Source organism: Dipodomys merriami, unplaced genomic scaffold (assembly GCF_024711535.1).
Source record: "Dipodomys merriami isolate MVZ:Mamm:240054 unplaced genomic scaffold, mDipMer1.0.p SCAF_11, whole genome shotgun sequence".
NCBI lineage: Eukaryota > Metazoa > Chordata > Mammalia > Rodentia > Heteromyidae > Dipodomys > Dipodomys merriami.
Window position 1 is genome coordinate 42079219 of NW_027202382.1, and position 26246 is coordinate 42105464.

General features: G+C 44.2%; 1 protein-coding gene across 7 annotated transcripts in view; it reads left to right on the forward strand.

The window, feature by feature from the left end:
* Ralgps1 (Ral GEF with PH domain and SH3 binding motif 1) overlaps positions 1–26246 on the forward strand; it is a 247886-nt gene that overhangs the window by 32822 nt on the left and 188818 nt on the right. For all 7 annotated transcript variants that reach the window (XM_070013898.1, XM_070013843.1, XM_070013853.1 and 4 more), the window contains exons 3-4: positions 3099–3206; positions 12409–12459. In XM_070013898.1, coding sequence (XP_069869999.1) covers positions 3099–3206; positions 12409–12459 — 159 coding nt within the window. The remainder of the gene's footprint in view (positions 1–3098; positions 3207–12408; positions 12460–26246) is intronic.

Sequence of the window (26246 nt, forward strand, 5' to 3'; positions counted from 1 at the left end):
CTGAGTAGCTAGGATTACAGGCGTGAGCCACCAGCACCCGGCTTAGGTTTCTGTTTTTATATATACTTTACACTCCACCTAGAAAAGAAGGAACTTCTTTCATTACCTGTGTGTGTATTGCATGTATACATACGAGTATACATATATACACTGTCGCATTCTGCTCTCTGAATCCATGGGGTCTTCTAACCATGGTTTAAAAACATTGGAAACAAATTATATGGTCCTGAACATGTATAGACATTTTTCTTGTCACTATTCCCTAAACAGTACTGTGCAACAACTCTTGATTTCTTAAAATTAGTTTATATTAGTTTTAGAGGCAATTTTATTATTATATCTCCACACATACTCATACTATATTTCAGTCAATCTCTCTTACCCTTTTTTTCTCCCACCCATCTAACAACTCTTTATTAGCATTTAAATTGGACTAGGTATTATAAAATAACATAGAGATGATACTAGGGAGGCCATGGGAGGCCATTTTACACAAATGACTTAAGCATCTGCAGGTTTCAGTGTCCTGCAGCAGCTATGAACAATCATGTACAGCTACCGAGGGACAGCTGACTGTCCCATATGTATACCTAGCACATGCTAGGTACTCAGTAATATGATGAGTGAATGAATGAATTTATTCATGTACTTAGAGTGCCCAGTAAAGCTTGGTGACTGCATGGCACATTTACACTCATGTGCACCCTTAATTTAGTGCTCACTATATTCCAGGTACTTATTTCCATGTGTCTCAGTCGTTCATGCTCACAGCAACCCAATTAGTTATGTACCTTTGTTTAGTCCTGTTTGTAGGTGAGTAACCTAAGGTGCAGAGAAGTAAAGATGCTGGCTTTGGATGCCACAGATGGCCCAGTGCATGGGTTTAAGCCAGGCTTTCCTGACTCTCCAGCTGCTACCCCCAACATGATGGCATGCTGTCCTGGAAGAGATCAGCTCTGCTAGCCTGACTGAGCTGCTTTCTGGAAGCGGATGGATTATGCAGAATAACTTCTAGATCTTTGTCTGCATGAAGGATGGGGAGATGGAATTCCGTGCTAATCCGTGCCCATCCAGAGCACTTGTTAGGACTTCTCAGCATTACTCTGACTCAGATTCTAAAGGGGGGTTGTCCCTCCCACAATGGAGCTTTTAAAATAATCATTCTGAACCTGCCCCATGCCTTTTGAGCCAACATCTCCCAGGGAGAAGGATCATGGAGTTGCCTTCTCAGCTTATTTCGGTAACCCATACTACAACCCTGCGATATAGATTTAATATCACCATTTTTCAGATAAGTGAGACCCATTAACATGAGAGCATGTGCCTGAAATCAGATGGCAACCCAGGCAAAGCTGGCATTTTATCTAGGTACATCTGTCTATAGAGCTCTTAAGCACTGTAGTTTGCCTCATCTTAAAACCACTTATGGCCAGCAATGGTGATGCATGCTTGTAAATCCAGCTATTCAGGAGGCAGAGACTGGGAAGATCACAGTCCATGGATAACCCAGATTTGAACCTAGCTACTCTGCAGGCCAAATACAGGAGAATCAAAATCTGAGGCTGGCCCTGGACAAAAACACAACGTCTAAGCAGAGAAATAACTGAAGCAAAAAGGGACTAGGGTGTGTGGCTCTTGCCTAGTAATGAAGCCTCAAGTTTAAATCTTAGGATTGCCAATGGGGCAAAAGGGAGAGAGGAGAGAGAGAGAGAGAGAGAGAGAGAGAGAGAGAGAGAGAGAGAGAGAGAGAGAGAGAGAGAGAGAGAGAGAGAGAGAGAGAGAGAGAGAGAGAGAGAGAGAGAGAGAGAGAGAGAGAGAGAATAAGTAGAAAAAAAGATAACTAGGAGTTGAGTTGTAAGAACATCTTCATAACACAGGCCTGCTGAAGCTGGCAGGTTACCTTCCTGCTCCTCTTCCTCTCACTCTCCCATTGCCAGTGGTTACTATTACCTTCCCTCTCTGGCCCCAAAACATTCTTTTTTTGTTGTTGTTGGTCGTGGGGCTTGATCTCGGGGGGGGGGGGGCGCTGTCCCTACGCTCTTCAGCTCAAGGCAAGCGCTCTACCGCTTGAGCGACAGCACCACTTCCAGTTTTCTAGTGGTTTATTAGAGATAAGAGTGTCATGGATTTTGCTGCCCAGGATGGCTTTGAACTGTGATCCTCAGATCTCAGCCTCCTAAGTAGCTAGCCCAAAACATTCTTGTCTCAGTAAGATTGCAGTGTTTTTTCAGATCTAGCCATTTTGGAATGAATGAAGTAAAGAAGAATTAATAAAAATATTTTCTCTAACCTACACTGTGAGATATTGAGGGAAACAGAAGCCACTAACTCCTTCTTCAGGAGTTTAGGTGTATAGAACTACTTAGGAAGATGACACAATTTGGGGTGGTAAGCCTGTTGGATTCCCAAACCTGGACATGTGAAGCAAATGTGTATAGCATTCTGGGATCCATATAGTGAGGGGTTTCATGAGATAGGCCATCCTTGAGGAGATTCAGCTTGCTTCTTTATGGGACCCCCATTCTTCACAGGCAGGATGCAGAATCCTTTACAAGAAAGACTTCTAAATGTGACTTGTACATGACCTGCAAAGCTGAGTGGTTACCCCTAAGGCCTTCTGAGGTGCACTGGGTGATGAGTTCCTCTCCAAGAGAAAATGGCCCAGGTCTACTATTCTCTTTCAGGCTCTACAGATGGATGGAAGCCATGGTCTCATGCGTGCTCCAAAGCTGAGCTACAACCTCTTCCCCTCCACCCCAGCCCTGTGCTTTTCCCCCATGTCTATACTGCTGGCCAGAAGCAGGAGTGGTAACTGATAGTCTATGTTTTGAGGTCAGATAAGAAAGCAGCTTCACAGCTGAGATGCCTCTACTTCCATTACTGTAAAATGGGGCCAGTAATGGTGTGCACAGCTAGGGTGCCCTTGAGAACGAGATGAGGTCAGACATGTGGCGTGTCTCAAGTGGCGCAAAGTGCTAAGTAAAGTTCTGGGAGCTCTTTCATTGTTCTTTTCTGTCGTTCTTGCACCCTCTGCTCGAGGTCTGGGAGCAATGATTCCATGCCAGTCACTCAGATGCCATCGTCTGTGTTCTCCACAGGGCAGCAGCAGCTCAGACTCGCTGGAGGGCCAGAGCTGCGACTATGCTAGCAAGAGCTACGACGCTGTCGTCTTTGACGTCTTGAAAGTGACTCCCGAGGAGTTTGCCGTAAGTACCACAGATTTGATAGGGTGGAGACACTGTCGGACAAGGTGCTAGAGAGAGATGCTACTTGAAGCTTTCTGTCGGGGTTGTAGATGCCCTGTAGACCCAGTGACAGGGGAGTGCAGAATTTATGTACCATGCAGACTTGAAAAGAAGCTTTTGTTCTAGAAATAACCATCAGGGAAGGTGTGGGCAGTGTACACAAGCAGTAGGTGAAAGGAGTGCGCTGCAGCGCAGCTTATGAAGCACATAGAGCATGCACATGTGTTCGCATCGGATCTACACCTGTGTTTATTCCATAGAGCCAAACATGTTACTTGCTATAGTTTTTTTTGCACTTTATAATTTCCTGCAATGACAGATAATATTGTTTGGGCAATTATTTATATTTTAATAATTGTTTTTCTTCAACCAGTATTGGTGCTGGTTTGACCAAGGGGTGGTCCCTCAGGTGGAACAGAGCTGGCTCCTTATTTTGGCACGACTTGGTTTCCTCCTTTTGGGCTTCATGGTTAGAGCGAATATATTGACTCTGAGGTGACCTTTTGTGTGATTTGGGGCAAATTTCAAGGGCTGTGTTTCTCTGCAGGACCATGGAAGTGTTCCACCACACCCACTTTCCTTGTCCCTTATGGTATGGAGGCTTTGTGACACATGAACCAGCTGTGCCATCCTAGGTTCCCTCGTTCACTCTGTGCCAGGCTGTGCTGGGGCCTTGGTGTGTCCAAGGGATCCATTGAAAACCTGCTTGAAAATTTTCTCCCATTAGAATGAGACCCAGAGTTGCCCCTGGGGCCAGATCTCTCCAGCCACGCTCCTTGCTTCTCTTCCCATGCCTCTCCAGCTCTGTACTGGCTGTCTTTTCTCCCCATACTTGCTGACAGCTTCTTGTCTCACTTGTCCTTTGGTCCAGCTGTTTGCTTTGTCTCCGTTTACATGTCAGTGTCAGAGAGGGCTGGCCCCAGGCTGATGTAGCATCCTTCCATCCCTCTCCTCTTACTCTGCTTTTCTGCAGGACTCCTGTTATTACCTAATACTCCTTTATATAACACTGGCTTTTTATTTTTCCTCCCCTTGAATATAAACTCCCCAGGGATAACTGACTTGTCTATTATTCCCCCCCACACACAGTGCCCCAAATATACCTAGCTCATAGTAGGTGCTCAGTAAACTCAGGTACCCTTAAATGATTCAGTTCTTCCAACAGCCCGGTGAACAGATAATTAGCTACCATTTTCTTTCTTTTTCTTTTTGCTACTTGTGGTACTGGGGATTGAATTCAGGGCCTTGCACATATGAGGCAAGCATGCTACCCTTGAGCTAAACCCCCATCCTCACTACTGATTGTCTGATAGAGAAACTGAAGATACATTATCTTATGTGAATCTTATAGCTGGCTGTTTGCAGAGCCAAGTCTGAAACCCTCGAATTGTCCAGGAGGTAATAGTTAGGAGGCAATAGTAAAGTAATAGTTAGGAGCTAATGCTAGGAGGTAATAGTAAAAGGAGCTCCCATATTGGACATGTATTACATTGTACTAAATGTTTTACATACCTTATATAATTTTCTGTTCATGATAGCTTTATAAATTAGGCACAATTATTATTCCTAACTGATGGATAAGCAAATCACTGCCTCTTCACACAGACAGTAGGTGTCCTATCTCATGTTTAACATTGGCTCTATCTGAATATACTTCAAGCCACATATCCAGTTCAAACCTCCAAGTAACCATATTGAAAAAAAAAGCAAAGAGTTGCTGTAAATAATAGTATGTACAAATATGAAAGAAATCTCAAAAGGAAGCCAGGCGCTGGTGGCTCACGCCTGTAATCCTAGGTTCTCAGGAGGCTGAGATCTGAGGATCAGGGTTCAAAGCCAGCCCCGGCAGGAAAGTCCGTGAGACTCTTATCTCCAATAAACCACTAAAAAACTGGAAGTGGTGCTGTGGCTCAAGCGGTAGAGCGCTCGCCTTGAGCTGAAGAGTGCTGGGACAGTGTCCAAGCCCAGGGTTCAAGCCCTACAACTCCTCCCCCCCCAAAAAAAAATCTCAAAAGGTACCTTTTCTTTCTTTCTTTCTTTCTTTCTTTCTTTCTTTCTTCCTTCCTTCCTTCCTTCCTTCCTTCCTTCCTTCCTTCCTTCCTTCCTTCCTTCCTTCCTTCCTTCCTTCCTTCCTTCCTTCCTTTCTTTCTTTCTTTCTTTCTTTCTTTCTTTCTTTCTTTCTTTCTTTCTTTCTTTTTTGGTGCAGGTCCTGGGGCTTGAACTCAGGGATACTGTCCCTGAGCTTTTTTTTTTTTCTTCCCTCAAGGCTAGCACTCTAGCACTTCAGCCACATCTCCACTTCCTCAAGCTGGGCACAGGTGGCTCAGGCCTATAAATCTAGCTACTCAGGAGGCTGAGATCTGAGGATCATGGTTTGAAGCTGTCCAGGCATAAAAGTCTATGAGACTCTTTATCTCCAATAAACTACTCAGAAAAAAAAAAAAAACTGGAAGTGATGCTGTGGTGTAGTAGAGTGCTAGCCTTGAGTACAAAGAGGCTCAGGGACAGTACCCAGGCCCTGAGTTCAAGCCCCAGGATTGGCACATATACACATGAAAAAAAAAAAAAGAACACCCTCCCCCCAACCCAATTAATAAATGGGCTAATGAGCTAAAGAGAGTCTTCTCAGAAGAAATAAAAATAGCCAATAGCCACATGAAGAAATGCTGAACATCTCTGGCCATAAAGGAAATATAAAACAACATTGAGATTCCAGTTCACTCCATTTAGAATGGCCATTATCAAGAAAACAAATGATAACAGATGCTGGTGAGGATGCAGCCAAAAAAGAGCCTTAATATACTGTAAGTGTGAATGTAACCCCGTTCAGCCACTCTAGAAAGCAGTATGGAGGTAGTTCCTCAAAACACTAAACTTAGAGCTACCCTATGATCCAGCAGTTCCAGTTCTGGGCACTTATCCAAAAGATTACAAACCAAGATACGGTAAAGCCACCCATACAACCATGTTTATTGCAGCACTATTCACAATAGCCAAAGTATGGAATCAGCCCAGATACCCCAGGACAAATGGATTAAGAAAGTGGTATATTCACACAATGGAATTTGTATCATTTGTAAAGAAGTGGAAAGACCTGGAAAAAAATTATGTTAAATGAAGTAAGTCAGGCCCAGAGAGATTTAGCTTATAAACTTATAAGGAAATACATTGGGTGGTATGCAAGTGTATTCAAATGTGTCAACTGAAATATAGTAGATTCATGGGAGAACTCAACTAGTGTAATTCCTTGGAAAGGCAAAGTCAAAGTTCAGCAAAATAAGACATTAGGAAGTGGGTACTTGAAATGGGTGGGCTGGGGTCACAGGGAAAGGGGTGGAAAAATTAAGAGGAGAAGAGGAGGAGAGTGCAATCAAGAACTGAATGTATATCCTGCAAAATTAATTCTGATTTTTCTGGAGTTAATTGGGGTAGGAGACTCATGGACTTTCCTGCCTGGACTGGCTTCATACCTCGATCCTCAGATCTCAGCCTTCTGTGTATGTAGGATTACAGGTGTGAGCCACCAGCACCTGGCTAAAATCTTTTTGATTATACCTTTTAAGGTTATTTAGATTTTTGCTATTATAGCTAAGTAAGCATCTAGATTTCTATCCATATCTATATAGAATTATATTGTGTAGGCCTTAATATAGTCTTTTTATAAGCAGTGTTTTTCTTCTGCATGTGTCAATAGTATGTTCATTTCACTCTTTAGGAAATAATATTATGAAATGGGTAACCCAGAAAAATTACTGTAAAAAACAGTGTTTGGATAATTAGCAAATCCAAGTGTGAACTATGTGTCAGACAAGAAACGGTCTTGATCTTAGAAAATCTGTAGTGAAGTATTTACAGGGAAAGAACACTAGATAGCATAATTATTGCCAGCTTAGTTACTCAAAAGAACAGAGTAAGTCATGTCCCTCTCATCATGGGGTACTGGTGGATAACCACTGCTACTTCCTGTGGAACATATATGGTCAGTCATGTGCTTCCTGTGCCTCTGGGAGTGGGTAGACTTCAGGAACAGATCTCAGTAGTGGACTCCTTCTTGTTCTGTTCTTATGGGCCTTCATGGCTATGTATTGTATTGGTGGAGTGATCTAACATGCAGATTTTAGGGTATCTTCTACTATAAAACCTTGTATTGATTTTTCAGCACTTTTTTCCCTTGTCTGTTTGGAGTCTAGGGAGACCCTCATATTAAGGCTGTGCCTAGGAAGAGAGGTGTTATTCAAACACCCCTAGAGGCGAGAAAAGCTATCGTCACCAATTATAAAATCCACTTTTTTTTCTTTTTGGCTATTCAACTAGCTTACCCCTTTCTCTGTAGGGAGGGAGCCACACTGTGACTTGTCCAATAGATTTCCAATCTGTAGGATTCTTCTCTACTGAAAGGTTTTGTAATGTAGTAACTGGCCATTTCCCTTAAAAACCTGGGTTTTGTAGAGGGGCCTGGCCAGAAGGGACTAGGACTAAGGAAGGTATTGCCAGGTGACAGCTTTCTAGGACACTCTGTATCAAGGCTTTATTTCCCCAAAAAGAAGCCACTAAGAGACTTAGTCATGAGTGTTTCTGTTCAGCTCCATTACTGGGTGCATTTACTGGTTAGAAACAAGTATGGGACGGGTCCTGGCCTCACCCCTCAGACCTCCCGATGGCCACCTCTCCCTTCAGGTGTATGATGTGTGTGACAGGCTGCCTCTGCCTTGCACACCTCACAAGCAGCAATCTCTTTACAGTACTTTGGCATTGGGATAAAATGGCATGAAGCTCATACTCTGGTAACTTTTTTTTTTTTTTGTCGGCCGTGGGGCTTGAACTCTGGGCCTGGGCGCTGTCCCTCAGCTCTTCAGCTCAAGGCGAGCGCTCTACCACTTGAGCTACAGCGCCACTTCCGGTTTTCTGGTGGTTTATTGGAGATAGGAGTCTCACGGTCTCTCCTGCCCGGGCTGGCTTTGAACCGCGATCCTCAGATCTCAGCCTCCTGAGTAGCTAGGATTACAGGCGTGAGCCACCAGCGCCCGGCTACTCTGGTAACTTTTACCAGAGTATTTTAGTTAGTATAGCCTCAGGCTGAACCCTACATCCATTTTGGTCAAGGTTGAGTCGTTAAGGATGAGGGAGTCCTTTATAAACCCCTCACTAGGTGCCAGGACAACCAATCTATTTTTGTCTGGTGCCACTGCCTGTTGTGAGGTTGTGTAGAACACCTAAACACACTTTTTGACCTAGGGTCTGAGCAGAGATCAGAAGGTTTCTAAACTTAGGCTATCCAAAACAACTCAGAATATAAGGTTGGCATTAATGCCCTTCCCCAAACCTAGAAATTTAGTAGCAAAGTCTAGAATGGATGTCAGTGGAAAGGAAGTTTTCTCATTTTCACATGGGCAGACTTTCGGTTTTTTCCTAAATGACACTGCAAACATCCTGCTGGTTCTCCTGGATAGGAGGAGTTAACTTGAACAGCAGGAGAGATTTCCAAGACCCTCTGAGCTTTTAGCTCAAATCTCCTGTTTTCACCAGGCCTTTCTGTTCCCCAGTGTGGCAGAATTAATGCAAATATCAGGAGCACTTGACTAACAATCCTGATGAGTCTGGCAGAAGAAATGGAAGTCTGTTTGTACTGCCCTGCCCTGCCCAGGACATAGCTCTGAGCTCTGCAGCTGTAGACTAGGACAGGGCCTGTAGGCCTGTGTGGCTCACAAGCTATTCCATTCCCAGATCACCTGGGCTGGAAGGTTCTGTGATGTCATCTGTCCCCTTGCCACAGAGCGGGAACGGGCATGGAAGAGCCTGGATTCCCCTTGTGCCACCTTCTGTTGGCTTGCCATGCTTCCATTAGCATTTCACCTCTGTGCCCACAAGGAGCGCTATCCCCTGCTAGGGGCCAAAGAGGCTGAAGCCCCTGCTCATTCCTTCTCCCATGCATCCCTGGCCTGTGTCTTGTGCTTTCCAAGATCCCAGTGGTCTCAAACTACTGCCAAGAGCTGGCTACAGTTCTGTACCTGAGCCCTGGATTGTAGTCAGTGGCGACACACCTTATGTATTGTTTTTTCTAAGTGTATTTTTGACAGGAGGCTTTTTGCTGCCTCAATTTTACCACCTCCTTTCAGTTTTCTCTGAAGTAGCTTCAGTGCATGGGTGACCAGCCAAGCCAGCACTGCCTTGTTTCTTAGTTCCTGTATTGGTTTCGAGTCATAAGTTCACATGCTGATTCATGGCTCCATCTCTGTGACTCACCTTTTGCTAATCTTTATCTCTTCCTTCATATATTTATTGAGCATCTGTTAGGCACCAGGTATTCTACACCCTTATTTTAAATTTTCACCAAGGTCCTGAAGGATGAGTGTTACTGTCACCACTTTCTAGATGTGGCACTTGAGACTGGAGAAGTTAAGTCATATGTCAGAGAGCATTGCTATTACGTGACAGTGTTGAGATATACCCCCAGGCTCTGTGGATTACAGACTCCAAGTTTGCTCCACTGGACAGGTTCAGTGGATAGAGGCATCCAAAGGTCCTCCGCTCTTCCTTTTCCCTGGCCTGTCACAGAGGCCTGTTGTTAACTGACATCTGTTATCCCATGTGACAAGTGGAAGGAGATAGAATTGTCAGTAAGGATGTCTTTTTTTGCTGTCCCTAGATGATTTTCTAATTCTGAGGATGGCCTTTTAACTTGATACATTTATTTTTTCTCTAATGATGGCATTGGTGGCATTAAACTGACTGTGGTAAAGGACCAACCAGTTCTTTCATTTCCAGTCTGTTGAGGCCTGATACTTAGAAAATATGACAGATATGTGTGGCTGTATCAGATTGCCATGGAAGTTTTCCAGGGTGTGCGCTCTGTTTAGTACTGATCTCTATGAGTGAATGGTTCAGGGACTTAGACCAGTCTCTGCAGGCATCTTGAATAGCATGTTACCATATAATGTAAACTTATCAAAAGACAAGTATAATTTCTTCAAGCCACAATTTAAAAATAAATTTAAATTTAGAGTAGTGTATAAAATCCTTGTTTATCATTCTGATATTTAGTATTTAACCCCAACTTTGAAAATTAGCATACATTAGTCATATAAGGGGGTTCCACTGGAACATTCCCACACGTGTATACAATGCATCCTAATCAATCACACCCCCACTCACCTCCACCCTTTTCCTGTTTCCAAAACAATTTCAAGTTTCATTGTTCTGTTTTTATACATGTAAACAGCTTGCACCACTTCAGACAACTTTTTAAATTAGAAAAGTAATTCATTCATGAAATAAAAATCAATACAGCGCAAAAATTTCCAAACTAAAAAAAAAATGTTCCCTTATCCTGGGTCCCACCCTCCAAGTAACTCTGTTAACTTTTTAGTTGAAAGTTCATCTCACAGTCAGAAAGAAGGGTGTGGATGGGGATTTATGAGGTGGGAAAGGGATGGGAGAGGCATTTCAGAAATTTCCCTTATCTCTCACCAGCTATAAAAACCCAACTTGAAACAGATTAAAGACTTAAATGTAAGACCTGAAACTATGAAATACTAGAAGAAAACACAGAGGAAATGCTTCAGGACATTGGAATGGGCAAGGTTTTTTGTTTTTGTTTTTTAATAAAACCTCAAAAACACAGAAATGAAGGCAGTAATAGATTACTAAGATTATAGGACCTGAAGAAAGCTTTTGTATTGTGAAGGAAATAATCATCAAAGTGAAGAGACAAGAGAGGTGCCAGTGGCTCATGCCTATAATCCTAGCTACTCAGAAGGCTGAGCTATGAGGATTGTAGCTCAAAGCCAGCCCAGGCAGGAAAGTCCGTGATATTCCTATCTCTACTAAACTACAAGAAAAGCTGGAGTGGAGCTGTGACTGAAGTGCTAGAGTGCTAGACTTGAGCACAAAAGCTCAGGGACAGCACCCAGGCCCTGAGTTCAAACCTTAGGACTGGCAAAGAAAAAAAAAGTGAAGAGACAACCTATAACTGGCATGGGGTTATTTGTCTAGAATGTCTAAGTAACTTTTAAAACCTCAATAGCAATAAACATAACCATAAAACCTGATTAATAAATGGTCAAAAATAGACATTTGTCAAAAGAAAGCCTATAAATGGCCAGCAGGAACCTGAAAGAATCCTCAGCATCAGCCACCATTAGGCAAATGCAAGTCAATACCAGAGTGAGATACTATCTTACTCCAGGAAGAATGACTGTTAATTGAAAAGATAACAAGTGCTGGCAGGGACTTAGAGACTAGGAAACCCTCGTACACTTTAGTAGGAATGTAAATTGGTGTAGCTGTTACAGAAAACAGTATGGAGGTTCCCCAGAAAGTTAAAAATAGAACTATGTATGACCTGGCCACTCCCACTTTTGGGTGTAACTCTAAAAAAAATCAGTATGTCAGAGACACCCAAATTCCCATGTTTATTGCAGCACTATTTATAATAGGCAAGAAATGGAATTAGCCTACGTGTCTATCAGTTGATGCATAGATCAGAATACTTTGGTATGTACACAGAAGGAATAATATTCAGCCATAAGAAAAGCACAGAATCCTGTTATTTGTGGCAGTGTGGATGGAACGGGAGGGCATTATGTTAATGACATTAGCCAGGCACAGAAAGACAAACAGAGTATGATCTCACTACTATGTGGAATCTTAAGAAGTTACTCTTAGAGAAGTTGAAAGTGGAATGATGGCTTCTAGAGGCTGAGGAACAGAGGAGGGTGGGGTAGGGAGAGGCCGATCAGTGGGGACCAGGTCACTGTTAGTAAGAGAGAGAAGTTGTAGTGGGGTTGTTTCACAGTATGGTGATTGTAGACAGCAACTGTGTACTGTGCATCTCACAAAGCCAAAAGAAAGGATTTGGAATGTTTTTACCATAAAGAAATGGTAAATGCTTCAGAAGATAGATATATTTAACCTGATTTAAATTAAACATTACACAACATATATATACATGTTTCAAACTACCATGTAATATCCATCATGTAATAACCATCAGTTAAAATGAAAGTTTTATGTGTTTATCCATTAAAGGAATTTGAATTAATAAGAAGTGCTCTCTTTTGCTCTATTCTGTGTCATGAGAGGAGTATAGCTTCTGGGTCTGAAGTGATGTGACAGTTGTCTTTGATGTCTAGCATTTCCTAACATGGACTCTCTTTTGTTGCAGAGCCAGATCACTCTCATGGACATCCCCGTGTTTAAAGCCATCCAGCCGGAGGTCTGTACTTCGCCCTTTATTACTCTCTCACTAATGCTGTGGTGGGAAAAGAGAGTACAGTCAGTCACTCTCGGAGTGACTCATTTTCTCACTTTCTCTCTTGGAATCTATAGATGGCATGTTATCGGTTTAGGCCTCTTTCCATTTTCACTGCTGCCCATTGTTTGAGTCCAGTGTTGGGGTTCTGTAGAGAAAGCCAGTTGTCTGGTGTATGCAGGCAGGTTGAGCAGTCATTACCCCAGGCCTGATGCCAGAGAGTCAGCATAGATCTACTCCTCCGTGTCCCAGGCTGCCCTGGCCAAAGAGTGTCAGGAAAGGCATGTGAGGGTGTATTCTAGAGGCCTTCCTTTTTGCTGATCCCACATTCTTGGTGGCCGCCTTGCTTGTTATTGAAACCAGTTGCCATAGCAAAATGCTTACATATTTTATGTTAAAAGTGTATGTATGTTTTTAGAAACAGTAATGGGAAAAGAGTTGATTTTAGTCTTTAAAAATTCCTGGAAATATCTGGCAATTGGTAACAAAGAGGCTTTAGTTATTTTCTCCAAGGTTTCATGTTTTTGCTACCAAATAATAGAAGTCCATTTCAAAGTAGCTGAATAGGCAGAAGAGAACTTTATCCCCAGGAGAGAGGTCACCTCACAGAACCATGTGTGGGCAGCCTGGAGGGCCCTTCAAGACATGGGCAGGCTCCGATTCTGCTTTTGTGCCCTCTCTCCTGTCTGCTTTCCCATCTGTGCATCCTATTTGACCTCCCCAAAGGACCACATCTACATGATCCCCGTTTAAGCAGATATCCCAGGCTAGCCCAGTTTAGTTGTGTCCATTGCCAGTCCAGTCACCTGAGGTTAAGATGAGTAAACACGACCGGAGCATCATCCTTGGGGATGAGGTGTAGATCTCAGAAAAGGAGGGTGAAAGTATGGTGGGAGGATAGGCCAAAGTGTTTGCTGCAACCCAATTCCAGAACATTCCTAGCTTTGCAGTACAATGACTGTGAGACTGAGAGTGACTGCATGTCCCAATAAAAGCCAGACAAAGTATCTAAGCCTCTCCAGAGCAGGTATCTATTTATTACAAATTCCAACGAAACGATGTACTGGCTGTTCTCAGCATGTACCTGAAGATGTCGCAGCAGTTTGAGTTTGTGTGTGTTCTGTCCATTACGCTTGGGGAGCCAACCTCTGTGTGCTTGTTTGAACTGGCTGACTTCATCTTTTTCTGGGTTTTTTTTTTTCCTAATGTGGAACAATTCATTGTTTCTAATAAACAACCCACTACCTCTTGGAGCTCTTGGGTGGAGTTTGGTGTGAGGGTTATCTTCGGTCTCAACTAAGGCATTTCTGATGTCCTCTGCTTAGCTGTGATCTGGAACAGTGTAGACATTTGGGGTTTTTGTTCTTTGTCCTGCATATCCCGGGTTTTCAGGTAGCTAGCATCACTGTCCAGGCAGATTGTGGGAGGGAAGTAGGGTATGTGTGTGTGGTGTGTGTATGTGGTGTGTGTGTGTGTGTGTGTGTGTGTGTGTGTGTGTGTGTGTGTGTGTGTGTGTGTGTGTGTGTGTGTGTGTGTGTGTGTGTGTGTGTGTGTGTGTGTGTGTGTGTGTGTGTGTGTGTGTGTGTTATCTGTCAGCAAGGCCAAGATCAAGACTCTTCTCCTAGGCACCATAATGTGGATATGTACCTTGTCGGGGCATGTCTTTGTCTCAAGTTTTAACTAGAAATTAAAGTGGAATGTTAGCCTTCAGGAGTTTAGTTTAGAGGACAGCCTTGGAAACATGGGGTGGCCAGTCCCACACACTACTCTCTCTCTTTCTCTCTTTCTTGCCATATGCCTGCATGGGTCTGAACCTTCACTGTGGTCTGGAAACCAATCAGTACTATTTTGTAAAAGTTAACCAGGTGTAAAGTGAGCATTCAGAGTGATTGTTTGGAGCCATCTGGAGAAACCCAGTCTTGAACTTTTTGGGTATATGACATGCTAAGGGCTTATACCTCATCATCAAAGCCATGGTTCAAAGAAGGAGTCTGGGAACTGCCCTGGCTCTTCTGCAGCTGTTATTGTTAGCAGACTGAAAACTGGAATTTTTCCTTTGGAGGATGCCTGCCATGATGTGGCTAGAACACCCCAGAGTGGGAAGGGCACGAGTAAAGCACAGTTGGAAGTTGGATATAGTGAGACTTTAGAGGAAGAAGAAGCCAGCAGCTGTGAGCACCATGGGCACCAGGAGTCACTGGGGTCCCAGGAGATCAGGAGGCCTGTAGACCAGTGTCTCTCAAACCCAGTTGAATTTCAGAATGAAAAGAAATACAGAGAAAGGGCTTTCTTTTTTTTTTTTTAATATTATTTTATTTTATTTGAAAACATACTGTACAGTGGGGCTACAATTACATGGGCAGGATAATGCATACATTTCTTACCAAGCATTGCAGCCTCCTCCTTTGTTTACCCTTCACCTCCCTTCCCAGCCTCCCCCCTCCCCCCACCCAATTATACCCCCCTCCCCCCCCCGACATTGTAAAGCTGGTTTTGACATGACATTTTGTACTTCTCATTGTTGCAACAGGTCCACCTGAATCCTTAAACGACTTGTTTGCCCCCATCTCCTCCACATGTTATACTGACATCAAATATAGTGAAGGCGGGGGTTACACTGTGGGGGAGGGACATACAAAGCAACAAAGAAATAATCTTATAAATGCGTTAGAAACATATGCATGAAAGAAACGAAAACATTAAAATACATATTTAAGGGTTCATTTTCCTAACATCACATTATCTGACCTTTTCTGCTTGACTCATACCTATACTAGATATTGCAAATAAGGGAAACCATGGGACCTATGCTTCTTTGGGCCTGGCTTACTTCACTTAATATAATTTTTTCCAAGCCTTTCCATTTCCTAACAAATGGGAAGAAAGGGCTTTCTTGTTGGAGATTCTCACTGCACAGGTTTAGAGTCTGAGGACCTGATTTTAAACAACTTATCAATATACATGGTCAAGGGTGAGAACTAAGGATACAGTTGACTATAAGACCAGAAGCAATGTGTTTTGTGAAATTCTAATTCCATAAAGCTTTGTCTTTGCCTGATTACTGACTGAGAGCACTCTCAGTTCAGAAGAATAATTTGGGCCACAGGCTGTATAGTCAGGATGTGGTCCAGGCCTGTTTGAGTCTAGACAGTGTCTGACAAGTGCGACACATGTGGCTCCCATATCTGATGACAGGAATACACCCATTGTACTGGGCTCCCTTGTGGAGGAAACAGCATATACACCCTCCCTAGACCTGTAAGATCCTTTGGGGGTGGAGGGGGTAGAAGGGTAGGGGGTGAATATTGGTGCTGGCTGGGTTTAGATTAAGTGCTGTGGACTTCTGGGGTTCTCTGGAAAGCAACAGGTGCTTTTCCCACCTGACCAGTTTGCCATTGCCAGCTGGCCTCAGGTCTCTGCTTTCTCCATCCCTCTCTGAGAGTTATAGTCTTGCTCTCTGTTATTAGTACTGAGTGGGGGGTACATAGCACAAGAGGAGGGATCAGGAGAGGTAAGATTCCTGCCTTTGGAATCTGGCTACAAAATGTTCTGGTGAGATCTGGACATTTGGGAATGGTGTTAGGGATGGTTCTGGAAGAAGAATGTTCACATGTATAGATGCATGTCATGGACACTCACTTTGAAGGGGGAAGTGGGAGAGATTTGAACCTGAAGCCATTTCACCCACAGTCATGAGTCTTTGGTGCTGCCAGGAAGGTAGCTACCTAAGGGCAGAGGGCAGAGATCCTACCTACTCAGATACTTGCTTCTGTGGTTGGTTTGCCAGGCCTCTATATCTGAATGCCCTGTGGCTCCATGCATGAACACAGGTTTTTTTTTTAATTTAATTTAATTTTATTTGTGAACATACTGTATAGAGGAGTTACAATTACATGGGCAGGATAATGCGTACATTTCTTTTTTTTTTTTTTTTGCTGGTCGTGGGGCCTGAACACTGGGCCTGGGCACTGTCCCTCAGCTCTTCAGCTCAAGGCTAGTGCTCTACCACTTGAGCCACAGAGCCACTTAAAGCTTCTTCTGCTTATGTGGTGCTGAGGAATCGAACCCAGGGCCTCATGCATACAAGGCACGCACACTACCACTGAGCCACCTTCCCAGCCCAATGCGTACATTTCTTACCAAGCATTGCAGCCTCCTCCTTTGTTTACCCTTCACATCCCTTCCCAGCCTCCCCCCTCCCCCCCAATCCCAATCCCAATCCTTCTCCTTCCCCCCCTTCCCCTCCCCCCCCCCCCCCCCGCACCGACGTTGTAAAGCTCGTTTTGGACATGACAACTTGTACTTCTCATTGTTGCAACAGGTCCACCTGTATCCTTAAACAACTGTTTTTTCCCCATCTCCTCCACAAGTTATACTGACATCAAATATAGTGAAAGCAGGAGTTATACTGTGGGGGAGGGACATACAAAGCAACAAAGAGATAATCTTATAAATGCGTTAGAAACACATGCATAAAAGGAAAAAAAACATTAAAATACATATCTAAGGTGAACACAGGTTTTTAAGTGGATGGATGCTGTTGTGGAGGCTTGCGCAGTGTGCAGACTATAGGCCAGGCACCTTGGATTAGTTCTTACCATGTACCTGCTGTTGCTGTGTTCATTTTATATATGGGGAACAGGAAGAAGTACTGTAACCTGTTACTTAATTACCATATTAATCCTCTGTTGCTGTATAACGAATGCTCCCCCAACTGAGAGCTGAAAACATCTCTCAGTTTCTGTGGGGCCAGATATAGGAGTGGCCTCATTTTCAGCTTTCTTAGAAGGCTACAGTCAGGAAATGGGCTAGGGCTGCCATCCTCTGAAGGTATAGCTGGGGCTGGAGGCTTGTTTCTGTAGTGGTACTCACCTGACACCTTATCAGTTTGTCCTGGCTGTTGGTGGTAGCTTCAGTTCTTGATATATGGAACCTTCCATAGGACCAATTGACTGTCCTGTGGCATGGAAATGTCCTTGTAGCCTAGGAGATAACTTTCCAAAGAACAAACAATCAGGGCTGGGAAGGTGGCTCAGTGGTAGAACACTTGCCTTGCATGCATGAGGTCCTGGGTTTGATTCCTCAGCACCACATAAGCAAAAAGCCGGAAGTGGCGCTGTGGCTCAAGTGGTAGAATGCTAGCCTTGAGCTGAAGAGCTGAGGGACAGCGCCCAGACCCAGAGTTCAGGCCCCATGACTGGACCCCCCCCCCCAAAAAAAAAAGTATAAACAATCAGGGAAAGCAAGCAGAAGCTATGATGATGTTTCTGAGCTGGCCTTGGGAGTCATTTCCTCTTCCCAGTGTCTTACTAGCTTTATAGATCAGCCCAGTCCTTAAGGAAGGAGGTGGCACAAGAGCTGAGCACCAGCAAGTGGAAATCATGGGAGACATTTTGAAACTGCCTGTCACAGGCACTTAGCTAACAGGCTTAGGCAGTCAGAGCAATTATGGAACTTCAATGATGGAGACCTTTGGTAACTATGTCACCTCTCTGTCATCATTTCTACATGCAAAGCAGACTGTATTACATACAGAGCATGGTACTAAGTGGCCAGACTGTATGTGCCACCTTCTTTAATGACATACACTTTCAAGTCCATTTAAAGAAAGAGAAACTTAAGCTCAGATCATGTAACTAGTACAGTGACTTGTCCTAGTTGCTAAGTGAGGGAGTAAGATTTGAACCTGACAGCAGGAGTGGGAATTCATAGCTTCTGTTGCTATTATGGTCATTGTTGCTACTGAGACTATTGTCCCACCCATCAGAAGCCTTTGTTTACTCTAGGACAAATACCCTACTCTACCATTCTTTCATCTTTCTGCCTCATAGTCTCCTCTCATATTTTCTCTCTCTCATATTCTATAGAAGTGTTTGTTGTTAACAAGAGAGAGACGAACACTTCTATACTTACACAAATTGAATAATTATTAAGATTTGGCCGTATTTGCTTCATTTACCTCTTTTTGTTTCCAGAAATCTCTGAAAGCAAATGCATAGCAAGTATTTTCCTTCTCCAAACTTCAGGTGCAAATCTTAAAAGCTATTCTTGCATAACACCTACCACAACTAGCAGTAATTCTTTGGGATCTAATTGGGAAAAATTCACATTTCCCCAGTTATCTCAAATATATAAATTAAATGAAACACATAAACAATAATGCTGAAGTCATGAGCCAGCATATTGCGTGTGGCCATCATGTTTCTCAAATTCCTCCTTTGTTCTAGTGTGGGCCACCCTCCTTAACTTGTCAAAGACTAGGCCCCCTGCACTATGTAATAGTCCACAGTCTGAACACTCTGCTTCCTCCTGGTGATATATCTACTAGCTCATATTTTCTTTTCACTGCAAGTTAACTCAAAGGTTTGATTGGATTTTGGTTCTTTTAGGAACAATGTGTTATATTTCATAGGTAACTCACATTACAGCATGTATTAAGAGACTGCCACTGTTTCACTGTTGTCCTCTTTATCCCATGAAGTTGGATCAGGAAGGAAGTCTTCAGATGTTTAGTTTTAGCTCTTAAGCCATTATTGGAAAGTCCTGCTACTGCCCCCCCCCTCTCTCCACCCCCCCCCCCATGATCTCAGCCTCTCAACTAGCTACAATTACAGGCAAAAGCCACTGGCACCTGGCTAGAACATAATTATTCTTTCTTCATGCTTGCCATGACTTTGCTGTAAGTGGTGTGTATTTCCCCATCCTATTAACTTTGGGTTTGTCTCTGTGGCTTGGTTTTGCCAGTAGAAATGGGGAAAAAATTGATAGTATGCAGATTCTGAGCTGTGTGATAAGATAGATAGTAAGCTTCTTCTTCTTTTTGTCTTCTGCTTATGTGGTGCTGAGGAATCGAACCCAGGGCCTCATGCATGCAAGGCAAGCTCTCTACCACTGAGCCACCTTTCCAGCCCAGATAGTAAGCTTCTGCTAGGCCTTTTGAACCTTAATTATCTTGTTTTTTTGTACTTTTACAGTGACACTGATTTCTAACAATATTAATTACTTTTTTCATTATTCCATCATATATGTGTATGTGTGTATATATACATATATATGCATATACGTATTATTTTAAAATAATATCAGAATCACTACTAACTAGCAGGCTGCTGTTTGAAGTTTCTCATTTCTTTGGAATTCTGTTTGTAGTTGGTTCCTTTTGTGCTCTCTTTTCTCTTTTACACACCAGGTGGTCCTTCTTCCTTGGCTTTGCCCCAAAAGATCTTTGGCAGCCCTAGGGCAGAAAAGGAGAGTTATGCTCACTGGTTTTGGAGGCCTCACCCTGAGAGGCCCTGCTGTAATCCTAGTGCCTGGATCACAGTTGATGTTCAATAAATAGCTGCTGAATGAGTGGAGAAGGAATGAATAACCAAGAGGCACAGTGCCACAACACAGCATAATGTGGCTGGGTTCAGGCCCATGGCCAAGGGCGTACCAGCTGAGTGAGTATCAGCAGCAGGATGCCTGTTTTGCAATGTAGCCCCATCCTCCCAGAGCAAAGGCTTTGCTGGGTGAGCTCAATCTTTTGAAGAGGCAGATTTTCACATGGTGTTGGTTATGGGGGTGGGAGTAGAACTATGGCTTGTGGGACTTCAGTTTGTTTCTGCAAGCGGGACCACAAGAGCCTCATCCCAGGGCTCAGAGGAAGCTCTGCAGGTAGTGAGTAAAAGGAAATTGGAAGTCACACAAATGGAGCCATCACTGCTGGTTCTGGGGACAAGTGACCAGCTTTATCAAGAGTTGGCAAGTTAGTGCAGATGTAACTTTGCAGCATAATAGTTCGCAGCTGTGTTTAGCTTACCCAGTGTGGCTCAGATCCCCCTTCGTATTGTGGTGGATTGGGTTGCAAGGCATGTGTGGATTCCTGGCTCCTGGGCACAGGGTGGGGCCTCATGTGACAGAGGTCTGTCTGCCAAGTCTTGGTGCCTTCAGCCTTCTAAGCAGGCACATTTCAGGGTAGCGTTTTATCCCCACCCCATTTCCTAGGAAATCTGTCCATCATACCCAGTTCCTAGTCTACACAACTACAGGTCCTGAGAGGCCAGTTTAAATGTCAGACCGTATCTGTCATTAGTTTCAGCGTGGAGTGATATGCTGTTCTTAGAATGTGCTGGAAATGGGCATCATCTATGCTCTGCTCGACCCTATCAAATCTGAACTGCTGATTGCTGTCCCTCAATGCTGAAGAGCAAGGGCTCTGGTCTGACAGGATTGCAGTTGAGTCTGGCTTTGCCTGACTCATCGTAGAAACCTTGGACAAGTTATATACTCCCTTTATGCTTCAAGTATCTCATTGAAAAATGGAGACAATCCTAGCTTTTAATCTTACAACAGTTCTATAAGAACTCAGTACAATGCTTGCTGTCTGTAGCAAGTTTAGTAACTTATGGCCATTGTTTTCTACCTGCTGAGTTTCAGCCAGTTCTGTGCACTGTGGACTGGAAGGTGCTATTAGGAAGAACATTCAGCAGAGCCTCTGCAGGAGCTAGTGCCCTGGAGAAGTCAGAGCTGCAGAGTGGCTGTGGGCCCTGCACTTGGAAGCCTCAGGCCTGGGTTCACATCTTGGTCCTGCGATTGCCAGCAAGCTGAAGTCCAGAACAGACTTGCACCATCGTGCCCAAAGGGCCACCCTGCACGGAGTAGAGGACTTGGTCTCAAGTGGGGACATCATCATTGGGCTTTGGAAGGTTGAAAAGGCTCATGCCTCTTTGGCAATTTGGGGAATGAGATGGGAACTGGAAAGGGAATTTCAGGCAGAATGAAGTGGCAGACAATGTGTTTAGCAAGATTTAATACTACTTTTGGTGCCTTGTGTTCTGGGGCAAAGGTCAGCCTGCTTTTTTCCCCATTCTGTGGTCCTACAGGGCATCATTGCCAGATACTGGCATGGGCCAAGGGCTTCCCAGAAGTCAATGCGTTATTCTTCTTCCACTGTAGCTGCATGTGGAGCTGTGGAGGCAGGAGTAAAGGGCCCAGCAGCGCCAGGTGTGATGTGAATGATTCAGTGAGATGGAAAGCCGGTGTTTCCTTCTGTCTTCTTGCTACCCTTGCTAACATTGCTCCATCCATATTGTCAGATTTCCAGTCACTAATCCTACCTTTACTCTTTCACTCAAGCATCCCATAGTCCCACAAGAGTGAGGCCAGCACACAAATAAACCATACCAAGAAGTAGTCGGAGCCATAGGGGAATCTGTGAGAAAGTTGGAAGGGGTGAGTAGGAGGCAGCCAGTATATCTGAAAGGTGGAGGTTGGAAGGAGGGTGCTGGAAATGTGAGAGGCTAAGTGTATTGCAGAGACAGAGAGGTCCAGGTGAACATGGAGTCTGCCTGGAGGAATGTATCAATGTCTCTCCTGCAAGACCAGAGTGATGATCCAGGGGATGGTGCCCAGGACACACAAGTACTGATGGTGAGGTTGGCAGCAAAAAGAGAGGATCCTCAACTGGAGACGAGAGATCCAATTAGCACTGAGAGTTGGATGAACGAGGTTTCTGGCATCTTCAAGGAGCAGGGCCATATATGAGGGTCTGGGTTGGGCAGGGAGGGCAGGAAGGCTGGGGAAGGAGGCTTTGGTATTCCAGACTATGGAGTTTTGAGTTCTTCACTAAGGGATTTAAAAGAGGAATAATATGGGAGGTTTGTGCTTTAGGATGCTCTCTCTTGCTAAGGCTAACTCCCAGCTGGAGTTAGGGAGGCCGGTAAGGGGTCTTCTGTAGTAGTCTACAGATGGAAGGTGGAGACATGGACTGGTGATAAGGCTTCTGGTGGCCAAGGAGAAAAGAAATGGGCTGTGGGTATAGAGGGAGAAAATGAGCTGGGCTTTTGGAGAGCAGAAAGAAGAAAGGCCAAGAGGCAGACACCTGGTCCCAGAGGTATGAGGGACCAGGGAGCACCATTCGTAGAAGTCATGAGTGGTCAGTAATGTTGTGTCAGGAGGAAGTGAGGACAGAGGGCTGCAGGAGCTGGCAGCCAGGGAGACTTGGGTATGACCGAGGGTCCACAGTGCAGAAGAGAGTAAAGCAAAGATTTGGGTAGAGAACTAAGAAGTCACAGAGATTAATAAAAGGTTTTAGTTTAGGGTCTTTAAAGTGGAGGAGCTTTGGTGACTGCTTGTGGGTTGTGGGGAATCAGGAAGATCTGATCTGACAGGACCATGGGCAAGAGGACTTAGTGTCTGAGTATTGAAGCCTCTGAGGTGATTGAAGGTGGAGGGGGGAAGGAGTTGTGAGCCAGATCTCAAGGCAAGAGAGCAGACAGGAACCAGTGTAGCTACCCAGGAAAAAATTGAGGACCTGGCCTGTAATCCTTGTGAGGTGGGCACCAGTGTCACCAGTACCTGCATCTGGCCTTTAGGCATAGGTGAGGAGCTTGATGGCAGACAAGCAGGCAAGCATTGGGAGGTCCGGGTGGACACTGATTGCTTGTTCTCCTTCCAGTGGCCCTGAAAAGAACTGCCCAGTGGGGTTTAAGGACAAGGTAGGTATGGTTAGCAAGGAGGTAAGGCCAGTGGGAACAGACATACTTTGGGCAAAGGGGCATTGTGCAGACAGGAGGCTGGTCTCCATGGATGTTTTACCAGGGTGACTTGATTTCACTTCACTGAGTTGGGCCAAGCTGTGTGGAGACTGTGGTGTCAGCTGACTAGCATCTGTCAGGTGCTTTCTAGTTTGCCAGCATCTGGCCTGAAAGAGTAGAGGGCTCCTACACGGCCCCACAGTTTTCTCTGTAGTACAGGAGTGCAGTTCAGGAAAACATTGCAGTGGGTTCAGGAACCTGACCCTCTGGCCTTTTGTCTGGATGTGTTGCCTGCTCTGAAGATGTGGGCATTCCAAAAAGCCGAGGTCAGTGTTGGATGTCAGACAAACCCCCTGTGTCCTTGCTTCTCCTTGGAATCACAGTGTCTGGCCCTGAGAGAGGGGAGGGGAGCTGGCAGCAGGCAGTCATTTGTGGAGAGATCAGTTTCACTGACATCATTAAAACCCCTCTGTCCGGTCACACGCTGGGCAGTTTTCTCAGACCATTTCCTTCCACAGCATCCCATCTAGGCCACTGCCATCTCCCCTTCCGTATTGATGGCAAGGGCCAGGTCACATCTCCACAGTCAGATCTGGCTTCTAGCCTCCTCTTTGAAGCCAGAGACTTCATTCTAAAGCCCTTGTTAGAGCCCTCTATAGCTCCCCATTGCTTACAGGAGGTAGATCCAGTGATGGGCCAGCAGCAGATTTCAGTCTCCTTGTCAGTCCATCACCCATGTGCATACCAGTGCCCCCTGGTGTTTGCTCACAGTGTAGCTCCCTGCAGGATGAGCCTTGTACTTGGAGTGCTGAGCTTGGCCCTCAGCAAATCTCCAAGTTACTGTAACCTCCTTCACCCACCCCCTCATAGCACCCAACTGCTTCTTATACCTGGCACTGTTCATCCTTATCCAGAGATGTGTGACTTGTGAATGCTGGAATAGTTAGGTCAGAATCTGTCTGTTGGATTATACCTCCTGGAACACACTGATCAGGCCTGTGTTCTTTACCCAGCCCCTGGGACCTAGCACAGCGCCTGTGTTTGTTATTCATCAGACACATTTGGAATGAAGTAGTAATGGTAGTAAAAAAAAAAAAATAAAGTCCCCTTGAGCCCTGTTCTATGCTGTACTGCTTCCCCTCATTCAAAAAACAGAATTAGGTAGTAGGGGCGGTCCATGTGTCCTTTGGCTGGAGCTAAGACTTGGGAAAGATGGTTCCCTGCATGAGGCTCATGGGTGCTGATGTGAGTTAGCACCGGAAGCACATGCAGCTGTCTCCCTCCGTTGTTGCTCTGAGTTCACATTTATTTGTTCTTTTGTTTTCATCCACTGTAATTCTCTCCCTCCCTCCCTCCCTCCCTCCCCCCTCTCTCTTTCCCCCCAATGGACAATTTTTTAGATTTATTTCTTTTTTTGGGGGGGGAGTTCATTTTTAATGAATTGCATCATGATGTTGAAATGATTTCTAGTTGCACTGGAAACACAGTAGAAAAGGACTCTCATGAACTCCATGCATGATGGAGATGGGGTAGAGATTGGAGTCCCTCTCTGGACCCAGAAGATCTGCCTTGAAGGTAGGAAGGACCCATTGGAGCAAGAGTTGAGTCTGGCTGCAAACACAAGCCAACATCACATCAGATCCAAGAAGCTAGCCCTGCAACCTTACACTCATATTTTCTCTTTTCTTGAGTGGGGGATATGACATTAGTGTTGGTTAGAAACCAAATTTCCTTTAAGTGAATTAATAACACAAAGCAGAACCTTTGTGGACAGCTGTTTTCATCTATGGGGACTTGGCGCCTGCTTGTGGTTTTGTCTGCAAAAGAAAGAGGGTTTGTTTGGGCTCTAGTTGCAGGAGCAACTGTGTGATTATGGGCAATTTAGTGTTGGGGGGAGGGTCCCAAGCCCTGAAGACAAGGATGTCTGTCTGGCAAACCTTACTCTTGCTCACTAGCTGTAGGGTCAGGAGCAAGTTCCTTTGCCTACCAGTATCTCTTTTTCTATAAGATAGAGCCTAAGTTCTATCCTAGTGTGATGGTGAAGGACCAGAGCACCATTTTTTTTTTCATTTTTGAGAGAAGACAGAGATGTAATAAAGAGAAAATTGATTGTGCTACTTTGTCAAGCTGAGAAAGGACTTGGCACAGCCCTTCACGGGTAAGACCTTTTCTGTCACTGCTCTGTGCCATACTTTAAACATAGTATCTGGCACATTATACAATCAATATTGGTCTATACTTGCTAGATGGAAAAGTGTTTCTATCTGCATGACTCATAGCTTAAGATCCAGGGCTTTGGAGCTGAAAACTCTAGGTTTGTACCTGTAACTATGGTCTAATCACTTTTAACCCCTGGCTCTTTTTCCCTTTCTGAAAAATGGAATTTATAACACAACTGCCTTAAAAGATTGGAACTGAGGGTGGAACAGAATTTTTTCAAGGTATACTTGATAAAACGTGTGTGTGTGTGTGTGTGTGTGTGTGTGTGTGTGTCTGTGTGTGTGTGTGTGTGTGTGTGTGTGTGTGTGTATAACAAACCATGAATACTAAAGCCAACAGTCCTTTTTGATATGTAAGTATATATCTTGGAAACCTTCACCTCATCAATAAAAGACATACATTATCACGCCCCAAATTGCCACTTTGCAGTTCCTTCCTCCTATGCCCCCAACATTCCCTTAAAAAAAAAAAAGGTAGTGTATGTCCTTCCTTCTTCCATTTCAAGATTTTGACTATTCCTTTACATCTCTATGTAAAGTTTAGAATACCTTGTTAAGTTTTACCAGGAAAGGCTGCTGAGAATTTCACTGAATCTAGATCAGTCTGAGGGGAATATAAATTGTAACAATGTTGAGTCATCTGAACCATGAACACACTCTTATCTCCATGGATTTTGTTCTCATCAACACAGTGTGCCTCTCCATGGGTTTAGATTTTTCTCCAATTGATTTCAGCAACATTGCAACTTTTCAGTGCATAGGTCTTATCTTTTGTCAGATTTATTCCTAGATATTCTTTTGCTTTCAATCTATCTATTCTATTTATCTATCTATTATCTATAAATGGGATTGACATTCACTAGGCAGGCACTCTACTACTTAAGCCATACCCCCAGCCCTAGGTTATTTTATTTAGTTATTTAGTTGCTGGTACTGGGGCTAGAACTCTGTGTGTCATGCACATTTGGCCTTTTTGCTCACAATTGGAACTCTACCACTTGAGCCACACTTCTAC